Source organism: Ipomoea nil, unplaced genomic scaffold (assembly GCF_001879475.1).
Source record: "Ipomoea nil cultivar Tokyo-kokei standard unplaced genomic scaffold, Asagao_1.1 scaffold1834, whole genome shotgun sequence".
Lineage (NCBI taxonomy): Eukaryota > Viridiplantae > Streptophyta > Magnoliopsida > Solanales > Convolvulaceae > Ipomoea > Ipomoea nil.
Window position 1 is genome coordinate 449647 of NW_017618262.1, and position 22533 is coordinate 472179.

Sequence of the window (22533 nt, forward strand, 5' to 3'; positions counted from 1 at the left end):
CTAATTTGAGGGTGAGACGAAAATGGCAGAGTATTGGTTGTTAGGTACTTAGAATAATAATAAAATGACAGTATTTTGCACACTGTTCCCATGTGAGTCCTTCACGCTAAAGCAACCAAACAAAGGAAAAAATCAATCCTTCCCATATGATGATTGTCTTTACTTCCATAATAGTACAAAAATATTACTTTTACCTAACACAAAAAGTTTCAAAATGTCACCACTTCCATAAGTTATTAATGCACATAATAAATAAAACAACATCTGCAACTACTATAAAGCTATATTGAAATGGGCATTCTTGCTTCCCTTACGGGGTGGGACATGAATGGACGACCATCAATACTTTTGTCAATCATATCTTGCTATACAAAAACACATATGAGACAGTTTCACACAAGACCAACAGATCTGATGGCCATCAATTATATCTTGCTACACAAAAATTCATATGAGACAGTTTCGCACGAGACCAACAGATCTGATGACCATCAATACGTTTGTCAATACGTTTGCTACACAAAAACTCGTATGAAACAGTTCTACATAAGACCAACAGATCTGAAGACCATCAATACATTTGTCGATCCTATCTTGTGTGAGACAGTTTCACACAAGCCCAACAAATCTGATGACCATCAATACGTTTGTCGATCCTATCTTGCTACACAAAAACTCGTATGAAACAATTCCACATAAGACCAACAGATCTGAAGACCATCGATACATTTGTCGATCCTATCTTGTGTGAGAGAGTTTCACACAAGACCAACAAATCTGATGACCACCAATACATTTGTCGATCCTATCTTGCTACACAAAAACCCGTATGAAACAGTTCTACATAAGACAACAAATCTGGACATGAATGGATGACCATCAATACATTTGTCAATCCTATATCTTGCTACACAAAAACTCATATGAGACAGTTTCACACAAGACCAAACAGATCTCGCTATGTATGGTGAGGCTGGCGTATAAGGAGTAAAAATAGTTTATTTTTTATTTTATTTAATAGAACAGTACTAATTTTTTTTTTTTTTTTTTTTTTTTTTTTTTTTACATGCCTGCAAGTCTGCAACAGAATAAAAGGAAATTGTAGAAACTATTATCTTTATTCTTTTTAAATATGATGGGTAGGGGTCACCTAGAAGGAATCAGCAGTTTTATCATCAATTCTAACCTTTGTCCCACAGCAACACCCCTTTTTATCATGAGCCTCAACTTTAATGCCCTGTGATTCTGTCAAATTCTCAGCATCCAGCATTCTCTCCAGGAACTCTTTGTTTTCTTTCCAGACCTCTCCATTAGTATACACTTCCTTCTTCCAAATGGGAACCGAAGCTTTGATCTCATCAATCAGGAATTTGCACGCATCCAACGCATCTGCTCGGTGAACAGCTGATGTTGCAACATATACGCTGGTCTCCCCGACTGCAACGGGCCCCAGGCAGTGGGCAATGGCAATTGCGTGGAGATTCCAGGTTGATCGAGCAGAGGAGCACATAGACTGGATACACCGTATTGCCATTGGAGTGTATGCCTCGTATCTAAGCTCTAGTACTTGTTTGCCATCAAATGTATCCCGAGTTGTGCCAGCAAAAGTGGCTATAGCACCACACTGTGGGGACTGAACGTAACTGACATATTTGTTGAAGTCTATAGGGTGATTCTCTTCTAAAATCTCGATGAGATTCCTCTCCTCGCCAGCCATCATTAGTCCCGCCTCGCTAGCTCCCTAAAACTGGGAGCTTTTAAATATATACCCTAATTTCAAGAATAGTGGGGATTAGAAGAGCATTTTGAGTGGCCTGCCTTTCAGATAGAAACTGAATCAATTATCTCGTGTGGTGTGAATTACTAATAACAAGACAAATAGATGAAAGAGAAGTTGCCAGAACCACATAACCCTTCAAAGCTGGAGGAGGCACTTTAACATAATCAATCAAAAGGCAAGCCTCATTCTTCTTTATGATGTAAAAAACCAATCAAAAAATTTAAATGACATTAAATTCATAGAGAATCAAAATAACATGAAACTCAAGAGCTACCATATATATTAAAGATAACGTTGCAACAGACTTCACAGTAATTCTGAAACTGCATAGAATCAATCAATTTCCCATAATGTGCCCAAACTACATTCAGATCCTTTCTTGAAGAAATTTATCTGCAAGCAATTAACAACCATCCTTGGCTTCAATAACCCTAAGTTTTTACCCACCCTTCCCCTTTCAGCCATAACATCCTAATTCAAAGAACAAATTCTTACAGCATTCTTAGAATCCTGCTCATTAATTGTGCAGATTGCCTCTAAAATCATCAATGAACTATGGTTCTTACTGCTGCAACCAACACTATATCAAAACAAGTTGAAACACAAAATATCTTGGGGCATTTTCACTTCCTGCTTTATTCAGTACAATAGGAAAATGTTTTATGGGGAATCAATAAGTTTTCCCTGTGTTTATTCAGTATTGTACAAGAAAAATTCAGAAAAAAAAAATATTGTAATAACTAATAACCCTTAATAAACAATATAAAACAAAAAGGAAAAGAAAAAAGGTGAATTGGGACTTCTGTTCATCTATTCCATTCCTTTCACCTTTGACTCCACTGATTCTATTCCCCACCTTCACAAAAGTAAACCTTAAACATACTATACCTAAACTTCCAATGTTCCAAAATCAAAACTTTCAAATCTTGAGAATTACGGATTTGAGCAAAATTTGTAATTTTAATTTCACAAGCATTAGGTGAGAATTTTGATTCCAATTTTCAAATCATTTTACAACCAATCAACCCACCTATTCAAAGACCCAATTGAACCCCACAATACCTAATTAAATTGAACTCAGTCGAAGAAGAATGGTACGACGTAGCGTCACCGGTCTTGCTTCAAGCTTTCTTCAAAGTGAAGCACCAGACAGCGACTTTGCCTTTAAGCTAACAAGTTCAGAAATTAAAGCTTTGCTTTAATGTTTAAATTAAAATAAAAAGGGAAATTGCGATGAAAAAGAAGGAAGTTAACAAAGAAAATGAATATCTTACACTCACCGGTGGAAGAAATTGGAACCACGGCGGCACACTTCTCACTGCGACTTGCCTGCAGTGTTTGTTCTGATAAAGGGGATTCACAGCAGTGTTGACTATATGGGGTTTAATTCCATTTTTGGCCACCAAGTATTAATAGTTTCAATTTTGGTCTTTAATTTTAAAATAGAGCAAATAAATGACGATTTTGGTTCACATATTTAATTCCTATCAATTTTTATTTACGACTATTGTTTTAATATCATTTTTAATTCATGACTATTATTTTAGTCCTTTTCAACTTAAAATTTTAATTTGAGCATAAATAAATGAATTTAAGCTCTAAGATCATCTCAATTCGCAGTTCTCCTTCTCATTCTACCTTAATTTGAGGAGGAAAATAATGAATTTGGATAGATCTTATGACTTAAATTTCTTTATTCATGCTCAAATAGGGATCCTAATTTGAAAAGCACGAAATTATTCTTAATAATTTCATATTTCAGCATGTCTTAAACGAAGGGGTGACCAGCGTGATGGATTTGACACTTTAAAATAATAGTTGTGGATGAAAATTGGTACTAAAACAATAGCCATGGATGAAAATTTGTATGAATTAAACATGTGCACCAAAATTATCATTTTGCTAATATTCGTGGGACCAAAATTGATATTTGCTCTTTTAAAATATCATAATATTCATTACTCTACAAAATTAATTTTTATAATATTTACTACGGTCCACAGAGTAATTTTAAAAAAAAAATGTAATAATTAAATATTAAAAAAATTATACAAACACTTCTAAAAAGTGAGTTTAATAAGATATGTGATATCACATGATTTAACAGATTTAGTTGAATTTAGATTTTAAGGAAATGGTTTTCAAAAATAAAAAAGATTCTAAGGAAATGTGGTAACAACAACGCCCCTATTGAAGATTTGAAGTACATAGAATCAACACCTCCACCGAGGCTTGATTTCATGATCTCCCATAACGGTGAGGTCATGCCATCTGAGCACAAAGTGCTTAGCTCGAGTTGAATTTGATTATGATACACAATGAATTTGTAAACTCAAAACATGAAAGTTGTAAATAATTTTTTGGGAAAATGACATTTTATCCCCTTGAGTTATATACTTATAGCATTTTCCCCCCTTAATTATTTAAGTGGAAGTTTTTCCCCTAAAATGTTAAATGGACATATTTACCCTTAAAATAAATATTCCATTTATTTTTCTTCTCCAACAAATAATGATCACGTTTCGGTTCAAACCGAACATGTTCTGATTACAATTTAGAATTGAAACCGATATTTAGAATTTATTAAAATCGCGAACCGGAACGTCCGGTTCATGTTCCGAACTGAAAAAAAAATTACATTTATTGTTAAATTTAGACTATTTTAAAAATAAAAATAAAAATAAAAATAAAAAATTTTAAAATAAAGTTTGAACCAATGGTTCAAAATGGATCCAGAACCGTGAACCGGCTATTCAAAATCAAAACTAAATCGTTGTCATATATACTTATATGTGATAATCCGAATAAATGTAAAAAAGAACATACACTATTTGTAAATATTATAACTATAATTTTAAACTAATGCTAGTAGTTGTTTTAATTTGAACTGTCGGTTTTCGGTTCAGGATTCAGTTTTTTCGATTCATGATTTTAATAAACTGAAATTCAAATATTGGATTCTGGATCTGAATCATAACCGGAAACTTTCAATTCGATTGTTATAGTGTCCAGTTCAATTCGAATCGAACCGTGGTCATCCCTACGTATAAAGGATAATTTGTTGGAGAAGAAAAATAAATAAAATATTTACTTTAAGGGTAGAGATGTCAATTTAATATATCAAGGAGGAAATCGCCACTTTTAGAATAAATGAGGGACTAATATACTTACATGAATAATTCAGGGAGAAATATGCTATAAACATATAATTCAGGAAGAAAAAGTACCATTTCCCCTAATTTTTTAGTCCTTTTTTTTTTTTTTTTTGAATGTTACTAGCTCTATTAGATTGTAGTATCTGTTCATATACACACAAAGAACCAATAATGCCTCCACTGAGGCTCGAACTCGTAACCTTCCAAATGGAAGTCTAACCCAGATACCATTAAACCACATAGTCCTAGTAACTTTTTAGTCTTAAATCACTTTAATCTAATTTCATTTTTTATAGTCTTAAATCACTTTAATCTAATTTCAAAAAATACTAAAATTGCACTAAACTATCCTGAAAACGCCGAGTTTATACTGCACTAGAAAGACTCACGTGCCTACTGCAAGGACAGTTGTGCGCCTAACCATACAACCTACTATAATATTCTTTAAGACATTTTTGTGGTGAGCGTCAATTGGGGACTTGTAGCCCTTCAACTAATAGGGTGACTTGATCCTCATTCACATACTAAAATAGTATTACCGTTTCAAGAAAGAACAAAGAAATATTAAAAAGTGTATCGTATGATTTTGCATATATATATATATACAGTGTATGTACCAGAATACATATGCATTGTTGAGTTTCTCTTAGAGTATGATTTTGCATATATATATATATATACATTGTATGTATCAGAATACATATGCAGTGTTGAGTTTCTCTTAGGATATGTGAACTTACAGATGCATATATTATATATATATGCGGAGTTCACTTATTTTGTGAAACAATGCAACACATGGTCTCAAAAAGCAATTAGCTTGCCTGTCGGGAGTAAAACTTTCAGTGTGAACATGAACAAGTAGGCTCTTCTCCTCCACTCAATTAGAAAAAATAAATATAAGTATACATAAGAGAGAAGGGAATTCCATGATATCATAATCAAACCAACACTAGATTCCTATACTATCTTTTAAAAAAAAAATTATTCCGAAAGATGGAAAATATTCCATAAATTATCTACTAGAGAGTAAGACACTTAGAATGGAAAAAGCTGGGAATCTCTGAGATACATTCTTCTCATTTTTCAAGTGATTTCTCTTTGTTCCAGATTAGATATAAAATAAAAGATACTCCAAACTTGTTTAAATGAGCTATCGGCCAACAAGCTATGTATTTTACATAGAATATTACATAGACATTCCAGCTGGTTTTAAAAAAAAAAAATGTATTTTACTTTGTTTGATTAATAGATATTTCAATTGAAGTTTCTCAAATTGGAAGAAAATGAATTTTTTGATTGATGGTGATCGTCTGTTTCCCCTCTCCTGCTGCTTTTATATGTGTTTTTGGTTGTTTCCCCTCTCCCACTACTTTTATATGTGTTATCTTTGCATTTGAGATCTTGTTAATTTTCGCTCTGTTCACAGTTATCTGTGTGCTCAGTTAGTTTACAATTGTGTGCTCAAAACTGTTTATCTTTGGTTTAGGTTCGATCATATTAGCGGAACTGTTTACTCTTCAAACCATATACTCTTATTTGTATTAAACCATGCAAAAATATGTACAAGTATTGCTAGCACAAATCGCAGTCTCATTTGTTCAATGGTTCTTTAATTTGCATTAAACTACATGCATATGTATAGTTGTTTGATTATCTTGATCAGAAAACTTTGAAAATACAGTTATTTGTACATTTTCCAGCTACAGTGCAGTACTATGTTCTTCGTTAATCGTTATGCTTCAATGCCCTTTTGGAGTTATATTTATAGGTCATGTAGCATTTTACACTGTAGATAATGTGATGTTTATGATTGAACTGAATAGAGAAATACTTAATTGTAGAAACATTCTATAATGCCATGTTTGATTAGAATTTTTGAAAAAAATGTATTTTACTTTGTTTGATTAATAGAGAACTTATTTCAATTCAAGTTTCTCAAATTGGAAGAAAATGATTTTTTTTTTTGATTGATATATATTGTAGGGGTAATAGAACAGAATACAGCAACTGAATTAAAGAAAAAAGGATTGCAGGTGACAAAAAGAATATGGGATCACCCTGAATGTGCTTGAGGTACACTTTGATAAGGGTTTTTAAGAGGCTGCTAAAACTCTCAAAGGTGAGCTAGTTATAAGTTTTATCGCATTCATATATATATATATAACCTTCATACAATGAAGTATTTGCAGCAGCAATTGGAGTTGAGGTTTGATATATCCGCCCACAAATTTTATATTGAGTATTCTAGATCGCGAGAATGATTGGATAGTCATATTATGTGATTTGGATGTGATCTATTATATGGATGTGTTAAGGTTGAGTGAGAGGAGTGTAATTAGGATGAGGGTCACCCTAAAACCTCTACAAGCACATCAACAACCCTAAGTTTTTACCACGCTTTCCCTTACCGCCATAACATTCCAATCCAAAGAACTACAGCATTCTTAGTATCCCACTAATTAACTATGTAGTTTACCTTTTAAAATCACCAATGAACTATGGTTCTTACTACTGCAACCAACACTATATCAAGACAAGTTGAAACACAAAATATCTTGGGGCCTTTACACTTCCTGTTTTATTCAGTAGAATAGGAAAATGTTTTACGGGGGAGAGAGAATTGCTTTATAGGAAAAAGCCTTTCTAATGAATAAGTTTTCCATGTGTTTATTCAGTGTTTTACTAGAAAAATTCAGGAAAAGAAAGTATTGGAATAAGTAATAACTATTAATTAAAAATATAAAAGTATTGGAGAGTATAAGTGATATCATACCCATTACTAACAATTTGCTTATAAAGAGGGTAGATGTTGATCCGATATGTGCCATGTGTGGATCATTAGTATTGTGTGGATATGCAAATTCCATATGGGCTCAATCCAACCTTTCACTCCCAAATATTGTGACAAATATTTTTCATTAATGGTTTAGTGAAATATTAAATGTTCTAGACACTAATGGAATAATCTACACAGCTGCAATCTTATATCATATATGGAGAGCATGGAATGGAGCCGTTTGGGATGCATGCCTACCACTGCCAAGGAAATTGCTAGCGATGGCCGGAGCCACCATGCAAGCATGGTGGCGAGTTCACGACAAAGCAGCCGTCCAAGCACCGACCGAAGGCAATGCTGGTACTGCCCCCGTCCAGCCGACGCTTCTGATGCCATCACTGCCGCCCAACGCTATCCACACTGTCCACCCAGCGTATGCAGTACCTCTGCTGCCGTCCGGCCGTGCCATTTCTGCCCAGTCGACGAGCCCGACATCGCCGCTACCCGATGTGCCCCATATTGCACCACGACCAAGAAGATGCTATGTCGACGCTGGATACCACCATGCGACAAACTCGGCTACGGTTGGAGCACTGCTCGTAGATGCAGATAGGGGATATATCTTAGCCCACAACACTCCCCTACCAAGCTGTTTCTCCCCACTTATGGCCGAGGCATATGCGTGCCAGGAAGCCCTGACGTGGCTACGAGCACGTGGTGAACAGTTTATTGAGCTATACACAGATTGTCGGACGCTTCCGAGCTATCTATCTTCAACAGGACCCCCGCTACGTAGTCTATTGAGCTATACACAGATTGTCGGACGCTTCAGAGCTATCTATCTTCAACAGGACCCCCGCTACGTTCGTATATTGGTTATGCTATTGACGGATGCAGAGCTTGCATGTTTATTTTGGCAAATTATTGTGTGGACCATAGTTCACACAGTGTTATGTGGACCATAACGAAAAGTACATTTTTAATATACTAAATGTACATTGTTTTTGTACTGTATGTACATTATACAATATAATGTACACTCAATACAAAAATAATGTACATCCCCTGAATACAATGTATATTATTTTTGTACTGAATGTACATTATTTTACAGTATACAAAATATGGTCCATACAACTTGTGTGGACCATGGTCCACACAATAATAATTGGTCTACTTTTACTTCTTTTTCAGTTAAGTTTATTTCTAGATCGCAGAATTTTATAGCGCACACATTAGCTTCTACAGCTTTTGATTATGCTACAGCTATGTATTGAGACGATGTCTAGACTCTATCTCAGTTTATCTATAAATACAACCGCATTGGTTTCCATAAAAAAAAATATAAAACAAAAAGGAAAAAGAAAAGGGTGAATTGGGACTTCTGTTCATCTATTCTATTGCTTTCACCTTTGACTCCACTGATTCTATTCCCCACCTTCACAAAAGTAACCCTTAAACATAATATACCTATACTTCCAATGTTCCAAAATCAAATCTTGAGAATTAAGGATTTGAGCAAAATTTAATTTCACAAGCATTAGGTGAGAATTTTGATTCCAAATTTCAAATCATTTTGCAACCAATCAACCCACCTATTCAAAGACCCAATTGAACCCCACAATACCTAATTAAATTGAACTCAGTCGAAGAAGAATGGTACGACGTAGCGTCAGTTAAGAAATTTAAGCTTTGCATTAATGCTTAATAAATAAATGGGAAAATGGTACTTTTTCTCCTGAGTTATATACTTATAGTACTTTTTTCCCCTGAATTGTTTAAGTGGCTCTTTTCCCCCCCTGAAATGTTAAATGGACATATTTACCCTTAAAATAAATATTTAAAATAAATATTTCATTTATTTTTCTTCTCCAACAAATTATTACTATAATTTGGTTCAAACCAAACAGATACTATAGCAACCAAACCAAAATATTCCAATTATAATTTATAATCAAAATGCGACATTTAGAGTTTATTAAAATCGCGAACCGGAATGGCCGGTTCATGTTCCAAACAGAAAAAATAAAATATATTTATTGTTGAATTTAGACTATTTTAAAATAAAAAAATAAAATTTTAAAATAAAGACGGTTCAAAATCGTGAACCGGATCCGGAACCGCCGGTTCACGGGTCATGATCAAGTTTTTTTTTTTAATTCTTAAATTTAATAAATTGAAATCCAAATATTGGGTTCTAGATCTGAATCATAACCGAAAACTTTTAATTCGATTGTTATAGTGTCTGGTTCAGTTCGAACCGAACCGTGGTAATCGCTACATATACGCAATAATTTGGAAGAATGACCAGGGATCGAGTCTCACCAACGGCAGTGTGGGTGGAAGAATGACCAGGGATCGAGTCTCACCAACGGCAGTGTGGGAGCAACCTCTCAAAGTGAGGGGGGTTCCTTGTGCGCAGTGAGCACTGGTGGTTCATGTTCAGTTGAGTCACCATGATTTACATCCTCCCAAATGCTCTGTCGGGCCGGGGTGTGGGGGGCCCTTAGGGTTGGGGTTCAGCCTTTTGGAAGAATAATTTGTTGGAGAAGTAAAATAAATAAAATGTTTACTTTAAGGGTAGAAATGTCAATTTAATATATTAGGGGGAAAAACCACCACTTTTAAAATAATTGAGGGGGCTAATGTGTTTACATAAATAATTAAGGGGGAAAAGTGCTATAAATATATAACTTAGGGGGAAAAAGTGTCATTTTCCCTAAATAAATAAACTAGAATAGGGTCGTTTGGAAACCTAAAAAATGACTTCTGAAAAATATTTTCTGAGTTTTCAGTGTTTGGATGCAATAGAAAAATTCAGTAAACGAAAAATGTTTTCCGTTGACCGGGGAAAATGAAGCCATTTTGGTGGAAAATGACTTCCACCAAAATTTGGGGGAAGTCATTTTCCGTCAAAATGTTTAAACATATAATTCTATTCATTTTTTCAGAAAATAAACTAAAACACCAAGTTTTTCAAAATGCAACCAAACACCGGAAAGGAAAATGTTTTCTGAAAAATAAATCATTTTAAAAAAAATATTTTTTAGAAGTCATTTTCCTACTTTACAAACGGACCCTAAAAGGGAAATTGCGATGAAGGAAGTTACCAAAGAAAATGAATATCTTACACTCACCGGTGGAAGAAATTGGAACCACGGCGGCACACCTCTCACTGCGACTTGCCTGCAGTTTAATTCCATTTTTGGCCACCAAGTATTAATAGTTCCAATTTTGGTCTTTAATTTTAAAATATCATAATATTCGTTTCTCTACAAAATTAATTTTTATTATATTTACTACGGAGTAATTTAAAAAAAAAAAAAAAAAACCACGTAATAGTTAAATATTAAAAATATAGAGGTAATTTCAGCAATGGTCCTCCGATTATAGCGATTTTTCAAAATTATTCATCGACATTTAATTTGGACAAAAAAAAACACTTAACTTTCAAAAGTGTTCCACCAAAGGTCCTTCTGTTAAGTGACCGTTCCTTGGCCGTTAGTGTAGGGGCAAATGTGTCCTATGATTGTATTGATTTCTTCTTCTTCTTAGCGTAGCAGCTGTTGTTCATATTCTCCTCCAGTACCAAGAGAGCAGCGAAGAACTCCAGTACAACTCAGCGAAAAATAAAATTATAAGTGGATTACCTTAAACTCATAAACAAGGTCAAAGGAAAAAACCCTATGAAAACTCCAATTCTAAGATAAAACAAAAGAAACCACAACGGAGATAAATAGACATTATGAACCCCCAAATTTTAAAACCTTTAACACAAAGCAAGGTGAAGAACAAAACGGAAATCCATATGAAAATTGTAGAGAGGCTCTCCTTCACGGCATGAATGCCCAAAACGAGGAAGAAAAGTTGGGGAAAAAAGGAAAGCTTTTGAAAAGCTCTGGCTGACGTAACAAACAAAAGTATGATAATCCTCCATAATGGAAAAATCCAGACCCCTTCCCAAAATTGTTCGTTTTCTGGGCACTGGAACAGAATTCGAGACAAAAATTCAAACTTCTTTTCTGGAGAAATGAATCATCGCACCTTCAATTAACAGATTTTCCGTCCAAATTCACCCGAATTCCAACTCAAAACCCATGAAAGTCGAAACTTTAACACAATTCACCGCCGGTAATTCAAGATCAGAGACTCACCGGAAATTTCCGAGCTGAGTATTTTGCTCGCTTCTATCTTGCTAAGGATTTCGCTAGCTGAGACTTAGTCAATTTTAGGACTTTCAATTGGGGATTTTAGCAGTCAGTTAGAAGACCAAGTAATGTACCATTCTACCCTTCACTTAATTGACACAATATAATGAAAAGACACAATTACTCCTAAAACTGACGGGCCAACACATGAAAACTTAACAGAAGGATCTTTGGTGGAACACTTTTGAAAGTCAGGTGTCGTTTTTGTCCAAATTAAAAGTCAAGGATCAATTTTGGAAAATCGCAATAGTCGGAGGACTATTGCTAGAATTAACTCTAAAAATATATATACAAACTCTTCTAAAAAGTGAGTTTAATAAGATATGTGATATCACAAGATCTAACAGATTTAGTTGAATTTAGATTGATTTGTTATTAAAAAATTCGTCACTATACACTAACAACTTCAAGTTGAATTTGATTATGATACACAATGAATTTTTAAAAATTCAAAACATGAAAGTTGTAAATAATTTCTTTAGCTTTTTATAGTCTTGAATCACTTTAATCTAATTTCATATGACTGAGATAAGACCAAAATACTATAATAGTACTACAGTTGACCTTTGTGCAACTGGACAGTGCCTACTGCACAGTTGTGCGCGGCAAATTATGCCCTGGACCCGTGTCCACATTGAATTGTAGACACGGGCCCAAAACGACGTCGTTTAAAAAAAAAAAAAAAAAAAACGCGTCATTTAGTTAAAAAAAAAAAAAATCGTGCGCGTTTTGCCGTTAACGGCGTTATTTTTTTTTTTTGGATTATGAATGTACAGTTATGCCGTTATGAATGTACAGTTATGCCGTTATAAATATACAGTTATGCAATTATGAAATTATAAACACAGAGCTCTAACATTATGAACTTACAATTATGAACATATATAGTGATAAAATTATGACCATGGAGCTTTAAAATTGTGAATATAGAGCTTCGAAGATTATGAATGTACAGTTATGGAGTTATGAATGTATAGTTATAGAGTTATGAATCTACAGTTATGGAGTTATGAATCTACAGTTATGAGATTATGAATCTACAGTATGGAATTATGAATGTACAATTATTGATCAAATTATGAACAAAGAGCTCTAACATTATGAACTTACAATTATGAACATATAGTGATAAAATTATGAACATAGAGCTCTAAAATTGTGAACATAGAGCTTCGAAAATTATGAATGTATAATTATGGAGTTATGAATGTACAGTTATGGAGTTATGAATGTACACTTATGGAGTTATAAATGTACAGTTATAGAGTTATGAACGTACAATTATGGAGTTATGAATGTATAGTTATTAACATATAGTAATAAAATTATGAACATATACTCTTACAATAAAGCGGTCTGAAATTTAAAAAAAAAAAAAAAAAAAAAAAGAGATAACAGTGCCTAACGGCACTGTTACCCGTGTCTTAGGCACTGTTACCCATGTCCAGCAAGCATGCTGGACACGGGTCCAACGCATAACGATTGGTTGTGCGCCTAACCATACAACCTACTATAATATTTTTTAAGACATTTTTGTGTTGAGCATCAATTGGGGACTTGTAGCCCTTCAACTAATAGGGTGACTTCCTCATTCACATACTAAAATAGTATTACCGTTTCGAGAAAGAAAAAAAAAAACATTAAAAAGTATATTGCATCATGATTTTGCATACATATATACATTGTATGTACGAGAATACATATACAATGTTGAGTTTCCCTTAGGATATGAACTTACAGATGCATATATTATATATATATATGCCGAGTTCACTTATTTTATGAAACAATGCAACACATGGTCTCAAAAAGCAATTAGCTTGCCTGTAGGGAGTAAAACTTTCAGTGTGAACATGAACAAGTAGGCTCTTCTCCAATCGAAGCTAACTTGTGACTACGCTCCCAAGTATCTGCAGGAACTGCATCTGCATGAGGAACATGACGAGGATTCTTCTCTCTCTTGTCGCCTCGGATCTGCTTCAGCGCATGCTTAAGAGCAGGTAGCAGTGGCTCCATGCATTCAGCGACTGCGTTAGGATTCCCGGGCATGTTTATAATCTGAAGACACAGGAACAACACGGCAGGCAAAAACTATTAAGGAATGTAACCGAGACCAATAATTAGAAGTAGAATTCAATGATGCACTTTGAATTGAAATATCAATGAATTGTTAAAGAAGTGTTGTGTATGATTATAGACATTATACAAATCAATATCTTGACTTACCAATGTGGACCCTCTTATGCCAGCTGCTGGGCGGGAGAGCATTGCAAATGGTGTGATCTGTTTAGAGTTTAATATATTAATATATTATAATCAGAAAAAATAAATATAAGTATACATAAGAGAGAAAGAGAATTCCATGCTATCATAATCAAACCAACACTAGATTCCTCTACTATCTTAAAAACAAAAAATTCTTCCGAAAGATGGAAAATATTCCATAAATTATCTACTAGAGAGTTGGAAAAAGCTGGGAATCTCTGAGATACATTCTTCTCATTTTTCAAGTGATTTCTCTTTGTTCCAGATTAGATATAAAATAAAAGATACTCCAAACTTGTTTAAATAAGCCATCGGCCAGCAAGCTAATATTAAATCAATCTATCATGGAGACATTCGAGCTGGTTTTATAAATTTACAAAAAAAAAAAAAAAAAAGCCTTTATAAGCTGGAACGTCTTTAATTTGTTAATAGAAACATTATATTTAAAAGAGCCTTTTATGAAAAGGCTTGGTGGAGGCACCTTAATTGCATACATAGCTAATGCAAGTTAGATGCAAAATGTCTTTCCAATTTAGGCTTTGAAGTTGAGTCCTTGTGAAGAAAATTTCATTCAAGGTCCATAATAAGGACTAGAAATTATACTTGGAAGAAATTGGCCCAAAGAGCATATCCAAACTTAGCAAATATTGCATTACTGAATACTGATGACAAAATACAAGAAAGAAAAATACTTTAGGCACATTTTTAGCTGAAATCATTTTCTTTTTTACCTTTAAACTCTCCTGCATCATGACATGTAGAAGACCAGGTGTCTCTTTCTGAAGCAAAGGTTTAGTAGCTTCAGGAGTGACGTCCCTTGGACTACATCCAGTCCCACCTGATTTGTGAAATCAATCATTACAAAACAGCAAGAGTCATGCCGAATGTATAAGTGGCAGAAAATAATCCAGTAAATGGCCATCTAGAAAACACATCTTGCTTGCTCCACAGAACACCACAATTCAGAACATACCTAGGGTAAGAACAAGATCCATGTGGTCAATATCGCACCACCTCAGCAAAATATCCCTAATCTTTTGAATGTCATCTGGAACAACAGCTGTTGTAACTACTCTTGCCCCTCCTAGCCTCTCTGATGATGAATTCACAACTGAAACTGCCCGTGGACCACTGAAGAATGTAAAGTAAATGTGAACTTTAGATCTTTTTGGTACTATAACTTGCAAAAAAAAAAAAAAAAAAAAAAAAAAAAAAAAGGAAAACGGACAACAGTTTAAGATTTCCAAAAGAAGAAAATGACCAACATATGATTCATTGTAATTATAATAATGCCCCTTAAGGACCCATTTGTAACATTGGTTACACCACATTCAGGCAGGATTTTAATACCAATTTCATATTATTTTCATCTGCAATTGAGGGTCCCTAATAGTTCACATATCACCCTGGGGATCAAAAGTGGACCCAGGGTGTCAAAGTATATTTTGATATCGAATCTCTAGAAAGACCAAGGGAAAAAGCCATGTCAAAAACAAAAGAAACAAAGAAAGAAATAGAAGTAATCCAAGAATCATAAATGGATTAAAAAAATAAGGGTTTGAACTAGTTAAGAGATCACATTTCTTAAATAAGTAAAAAATTGAGCACGTATTTCACTACATCACAGCTAGACCCAAATCCGAACCAAATACAGGGTATAAACTTCAGTTTGATCCAGAGAGGATGAATCCTCTACCTAAATTAATATAGAAATGATACTTCATTACTACTAAATCAGCATTTTGTTCTGAAAATAAAGGTCAGGATGATTAATTGAAAGAGCTATCTGGATTTTACGGGATCCTTCAATTCATGTTGCTTTTATTACCTCCATTAAGTTTGTTCCCAAAATTAATATAAATGAGGACCCAACCCCATCCAAGCCATATCTGACCAGCTCAATAAAAAAACAGAAACAAAAAAACAAAAACAAACAAACAAACCAAAAAAAATCCTTCAGCGTTTGGTTGAGTAGAAAGATAAGCCTGCTAATGAACATAATCTTTATGAAGTCAGGATTTAAACAAATGCTTGTAGCAAAGAGTGCAGTACCCACATGTTTCACTTAGCCAAGGAGTTATATCAACTTTGCAATTCTTTCTTGCATCGCTAAAGTGACCCTTTTGGAATAACAATCCTAAAAGGTGTATCTGGATGCCCATAGTCCAATTTTAATCACAGAGAATTGATGTGTATCATGAACCAAATATTTCAAGACTATGAAGTGTGGTTATATTATAACTAATAAACAGTAGAATTAGAATATACAATGAAGCATATACACTTCACCCTCAAATCTTATCTAACCACAAACAAAAGCTCATAACGAATTATATAAATACTTCTATCAAGCCATTAAAACAAAATAGAGAACAGTTAATAAGAAAACTATTGGGTATATGAGATAACCTAAATTATATGGATATCAGAACAATCTTTGAGTAGAGAGTATGGATTGGACAAAGTATTTTTCCAGGTTAATTCATAGCCTATGGAAACAAAAGTGTAAGTTTCAAGTTCAAAAATCATAAAACTAGGTTCCCTGGAAAAATCAGTTGTGATTAAAGTAAATTTTGTTTTTAATTCTACAACTGAGAGTGGATAACAATTAACAAATGATGGGAAATGAAGAATTACTCTCAGTAGCCTAAGAAAATTCATAATTAAATCAAGACTAATGGAGCAAGCAAATTCCCAAGTGAATAACCGAAATAAAATTTCAAAAATGTAGTATTACTGTGATCCCAATACCTCCGATCAGGCCCTGCTCCTGCTGCAACAGTATCACTAACTGTGAGAATAGCTACTCTGGACTCAGAATTTTGAGACACACAAGCATTAACTTCTTGTGGCCTATGCCCCGACTGAGAGCGGCAGGACTCTGTTGATTGCAGACTTCTATTACTTGGAAAATGGCTTATATCGGTAATAACAATTGCAACCACAGAAGCACCAGCCGGAACTGAACTGCTGGATGCAGGCACTTCCAATAAGGCATTTGCTGACTTCATACTCAGAAGTCGACTACTCCTTTGCTGACCTGTGCTCTCGGCAACAAACCTGAAAATCAATGAGAAACATAAATAGAACCACTTATTATGCATCCCTTACAACTAAATGCTTTTTGGAATGTAGTCATGTACTTCATTCTGTTGAAAATAAAGAGTTAGTTTTATCTATAGGGTTGTGTCTGTTTATGAATAGGTGTAAGTTATGGGTAGTTATTTACGGTTATGTCTTTGTGTATATATATGTACTGTGTAAACAAGGAAGACTAATATAATTTCAGTCTTATATTCATTTCCTAGTCTTGATTCTTCATATTGCTTCCGCCTAACTGGCGGGTGGTATTATTCTCCACCCGCCAGGCCATTCCATCTTCCAAATTCAACATGGTATCAGAGCCACTTTCCTAGGGCATTTTCCTTACATTTTCCGGCATAAATAGTAGCCCTGAGACTGCCTCTTGAATTCCGACATATCTATGGTGGTTTGCTTCAAAATCTACAACCACAGTCACTCTCGGAATCGCGCCAGCGCGGGAGCCCACCTCCGACGTGATTTTCCGGCGAAATTCTCCAGAAACCTCTGCCCGTACCCCGCAACCCCATCTGCGTGGATTTTGCTGTGGTGTATTTTTCCTTGTGATGTATTCTCCGGTGAAAATTCCAGATTGTTGTTTTGCCCTTGGACCTTTTGGTGAAAGTTTGAAGGCTTTTTGGGTTTATTGCCAAACCTCTTTCCGGGGTGTTTTTGGTATAACCGTTTTTGTTTCTTTATATTCGGTATACCATACTTAGTCCCTAGGGTTTTCATGTTTGGCACCTTGTTTATTTCCGAAAGCTTCTTTTGTTATTCACTTATCCTATAAGAGATATAAACAACAATCATGAGGTTTTCTCGGTATTCATACAACAATCATGTGGGCTCTACTACCTCCCATTTGCTGCTCAGATTGGTTTGCTCTGTCGTTCGTGATGAAGATTGTTGTTGGCAAATCCTAGAGTGCTTATGTTGCTGTGAGGGTGTTTGTGACAAGCTTCGTCCCTGGTGCCTTCATTCCCAAGGGTTGTTTATAGCATTGTTCCTCCGAAGCCATCCAGCACTGTTATTCTCTAGCTGCTTTTAATCTTCATTTGTAATTTAAAGTAAGGTAGAGTGTATGTTTTAATCCAAGCTTGAAACTTCCAGATGTTCAAGCTTGAGGGGGAGTGTTGAAAATAAAGAGTTAGTTTTATCTATAGGGTTGTGCCTGTTTATGAATAGGTGTAAGTTATGGGTAGTTATTTACGGTTATGTCTTTGTGTATATATATGTACTGTGTTTCTGTATTAGAAACAAGGAAGACTAATATAATTTCAGTCTTATATTCATTTCCTAGTCTTGATTCTTCATATTGCTTCCGCCTAACTGGCGGGTGGTATTATTCTCCACCCGCCAGGCCATTCCATCTTCCAAATTCAACACATTCTATGTCCTATAACTAATATTTCTAATGCCTAGCAGAATTGCAGACACAATGCTTCTGACAGAAAATCCTAAAGAGTATGAGTTAGTAGGAAGAAAGTTTACTACAACATAATTTTTGCTCAACCTGTCAACTTTTATAGATATGTGCACGCATCTCAAAGTATAATTGTAAATAAAAAATAAAAAATAAAAAATAAAAATAAAAGAGAGAGAGATATTCAAACTATGGTAATAATTTATGACTATGTACTATAGCACACTAAAGATAATTCATTATACACAACACATATATTTTACGATCTCCTGGGCGTGTTACGGTATTTGTTAGAGTATACCTTGTTATGATGCCATTGCACATTTGCATGTTACTACAATAATATAGACTTGGAATAGATGAGAGAATGCAACCAGTAAGGAAACTGCACTCATGTGCACCAACTGGAAAGTTGGAAGCAAATCTCTAGAACACAAAACACATGCAAACACAGCACCTTACCCTGGAAGGCCAGATCCATCGTTTAACTGCCAGCTGATAATGGCACGATGAAATTCAGGTCGGGCAGGATCTGACTTTATTGACTGTTTGAGCCGAGCTTGCACTCTACAGTTGAAATATAAATGTATTTCATAAGAAATTCTCCATAAATCGAAAGTAAACAGAAAACTTTAGGTTTTAGACAAGAGAAAATTCTTTTGATAAACTTTAGGCAACCTTGGAAGGTGAGGATGTGCCCATCCAGAAAGATGCCGAATAGCTGGCACCACAAAAAGATTGAAACAGACCATGCAACCCACCGGGTTTCCAGGTAAACCAAATGCCAAAATCTTATTAGTTGTCATGTCAGTTGATCTAGGAAGGATTTCAGCAAATACAAGAGGTTTGCCAGGCTTCATGTGTACCTGAACATTGGACCGATGATAGTAAGACTCAATACAAGTATTAGTTTCACCACATTAATGTGAATGTGAGATGCTATATTCAAACAGGAAGCAGTTAGTTCAATAGATGTCATCATGGAGTCAGTTCCCAATACCCACATGTGTTTGAGGGATAAGGGAGGCTAGGATTTCTTGCATTACCTTCTGAAAACATAATTTCCCCTTCTTTTCAAGTAAAGGCTTGACATAATCCCTGTCTCCCATTGAAACACCTCCAGAGGTTAGAAGGATATTGATTCCAGAAGAGAAGGCGCTGTCTAAGGTTTTTTCAATCTGGCATTCATCATCACCAACTATACCAAGATCAATAACTCTGCAGTGCTGGTCTGTTGCAGCAGCAAGGATCATTGCACGATTGGAGTCCCTTATCTACAAAAGTAGAAGTAAGCCATATTAGGTCAACCTTTAAAATTTAATCAACACAACACTCCTACAAGTTCCTTTCGAGTTCAAAAAGATAACTTTGAAGGCCAGGAAATCTGGAAAAATACACAGGCCATTTATTAACCGACAACCATGCACACCACAGTGATTCCAAGGCAAGCGGTTTCAAGGAAAAGAAAAGTTTTTCCCACCTGACCCCGGGATAAGCATCCAACTTCTGGCTCTACAAGCTCATCACCTGTGGAGAGGACAGCAATTGTAGGGGTAGGATACACCTAAAATCCAGAGCAGCTTTTCAGAAATATCATCAGCATGAAAAATAAATAAATAAATCCATAGCTCCTTAAGAAATTAGGGTAAAAAGGAGAAGCTACAACAACTCTGGGAGAAGGAAAAGAGAGAAAAAAAAATACCTGCACTATAGTCACCCCAACTGTGGCAAGTAAACCGATTTCTGGAGCCCCTAAATGCTCCCCGGATTTCAATACTACATCACCCTTTGCAATATCAGACCCCTAGGAATGTATACAGAAGTAATTTGGAGTTCAGGAAGATATAAAATGTCAGAAATGAGGAAGGAAAAAAATGCAAACGGATTTTAACATGCATTGGTGAAAATGAACATAACGGTTTCACTTTTAGGTCTTCATTGCACCTTCCAGATTTTCACAATATTAGGTTATATTAATTATCTTCAATAAGGTTATCTTCATTTCTCTGCGCAAGTCATCTGTTATTGTAGTGTAGTTCTTTTTCTAGTAGTTAACCTTTATTTTGAAGCAATTAAATCCCTCCCTCCCCAATCCCCCCCACCCCACCCCCACACCCCAAAAAAAAACCAAAATAAAATAAAATAACAGCTTGCAGGTGGAAATTTTAAACATAAGATGCATTGCGTTGACTTGATTTAGAAACTAAGCTAAAACCAGGGAAAAAGAATTAACAAATAAATAAACATCCCAATGTTTCACAATAGCAGGAACAGTAATTACAGGGTCCAATTTACTTATGAAGAATGCAATAGAAGCTTTTGTCTTCATAAGTAAGTGGTATACCACATTTCATTTTAGAATCACCTCAGGAAAGAACATTCTATTGAGGGAGTTGCAATAGTTTTTATACCATCATTGTATCCACTCGAGCTCTTCATCCCACGTCTATCATATAGTTTGAAACTTCCATCATAGTATTAATAACTCAATTGATCAGCACTTAGTATTATACTCTGGTGGAGTAACATGATGCATGCAAAGTATTGAGTTCATACCACCGGACGAATATCAACTCCTGGGCCAGTTCCCTTCAAAATCCGTACTTGCTTTGATTCATTTGAAGCATCTAACAACAATTCAGTGTTCTCTACTTGCACAACAGCATCAGCACCATCAGGTATTGGTCCTAGAGATAAGGCAATTTAAGATTCAGAACCAACAAAAAGAGAACACCTTCCCAACTTCTCAAAAATTAAATTCTTCCCGCATCAAGGTAAAAAGCTCAAAAACATTCACGACAGGCCTAAAAATATAACTAGATCCTATATTGTAACTTTGCTGAAGCATATAAATGGATCAAATTTTTATTATATTCAAAAATCAAGATAATACCCAATAATGTCCACCCAAACAATAAGAAAAAGTGCTTCGATGTAGCAAATACACCTGGAACTTGTAAGCTTAAGTAATGATGTCTATAAATATTTCGACGGATTACATGGCCGGGCTCTATACTTGTATAAGAGCATGTAAAATGTCCAAGTCTGATGAAATGCAAATGCACAACTAACTCACCTCCAGTTGTTACATATGCAACAGTTCCAGGAGTCACAACCACACCAAGTCCATCATTTCCTGCTCTTGACTCAGTGATTATAGGATACACACCTGGTCCATCAGAAGAAACAACTGCATATCCATCCTGGAAACGAGTAAGTCCACAGTATTATACTGAGAATTTATTCAACAAATTAAATATACAGATGAATTCACATTGAAGGGGGTTGAATTTGGTATTCATTTGCAGGAAAAATAGCATGGCGTGCACAATCAAATCCACAGAAGCTTAATTTCTGACATCATTTGGCAAACAGAACATAATCCTTCTAAGAGAGCTTCTAAATCATAAATGAACAACCGTTCAACTTAACCAAATCCATTTCCAAGGGATTGACAAGTAGATAAGCAAAATAGCGAAGACAATAACTAATTCCCGTAATCTTCAAAATCTGAGTGTGTGTGTGTGTGTGGTGGGGAGCGGAAGACCTTGATAGAGGCAGGGTAAGGAGGAAGAGGGTCGGGAGCAGTAATATCTTCGGCCAATACTCTGCCTAGAGCCTGGTGGAGCGGCACGCTGACCGGCGGCAGGCGCTGAGCAACGCTCAGCACTATCTCAAGGGCTTCATTCGAAGATACCATCTTAGAGATTGGGGCTTCGCCATTTTCACTCATTCTCAGCTTCGCTGTTTTGACTTCGTTACTATCTCGTTCTGGTAGTAGTAGGCTAGACAGCTAGTAGCCTACTGCGATTTTATGGGCAAATTATGCCCTGGACCCGTGT

General features: G+C 35.2%; 2 protein-coding genes across 10 annotated transcripts; both read right to left on the reverse strand.

Moving 5' to 3' along the window:
• Positions 1 to 837: 837 nt before the first annotated feature.
• LOC109192941 (molybdopterin synthase catalytic subunit) lies at positions 838 to 10907 on the reverse strand. 8 transcript variants are annotated; one of them, XM_019343658.1, is made up of 4 exons: positions 3061 to 3148; positions 2843 to 2949; positions 1793 to 1863; positions 838 to 1753 (listed from the first exon to the last, which is right to left on the reverse strand). In XM_019343658.1, exon 4 carries the CDS (start codon positions 1718 to 1720, stop codon positions 1151 to 1153), a length of 570 nt encoding a protein of 189 aa, XP_019199203.1. In that variant the 5' UTR covers positions 1721 to 1753; positions 1793 to 1863; positions 2843 to 2949; positions 3061 to 3148; the 3' UTR covers positions 838 to 1150. The 8 variants fall into 8 exon arrangements, with proteins under 8 accessions (XP_019199203.1, XP_019199201.1, XP_019199199.1 ...); XM_019343656.1 differs by lacking the exons at positions 1793 to 1863; positions 3061 to 3148 and adding an exon at positions 10852 to 10907 and having other exon boundaries at positions 838 to 1770; XM_019343654.1 differs by lacking the exon at positions 1793 to 1863 and having other exon boundaries at positions 838 to 1741.
• Positions 5589 to 22489, reverse strand: LOC109192935 (molybdopterin biosynthesis protein CNX1). 2 transcript variants are annotated; one of them, XM_019343647.1, is made up of 14 exons: positions 22239 to 22489; positions 21768 to 21894; positions 21248 to 21378; positions 20394 to 20495; positions 20172 to 20255; positions 19738 to 19965; positions 19370 to 19557; positions 19154 to 19258; positions 16939 to 17247; positions 15161 to 15318; positions 14919 to 15025; positions 14149 to 14205; positions 13802 to 13980; positions 5589 to 5817 (listed from the first exon to the last, which is right to left on the reverse strand). In XM_019343647.1, exons 1-14 carry the CDS (start codon positions 22422 to 22424, stop codon positions 5778 to 5780), a joined length of 2001 nt encoding a protein of 666 aa, XP_019199192.1. In that variant the 5' UTR covers positions 22425 to 22489; the 3' UTR covers positions 5589 to 5777. The 2 variants fall into 2 exon arrangements, with proteins under 2 accessions (XP_019199192.1, XP_019199193.1); XM_019343648.1 differs by lacking the exon at positions 20394 to 20495.
• Positions 22490 to 22533: the final 44 nt, after the last annotated feature.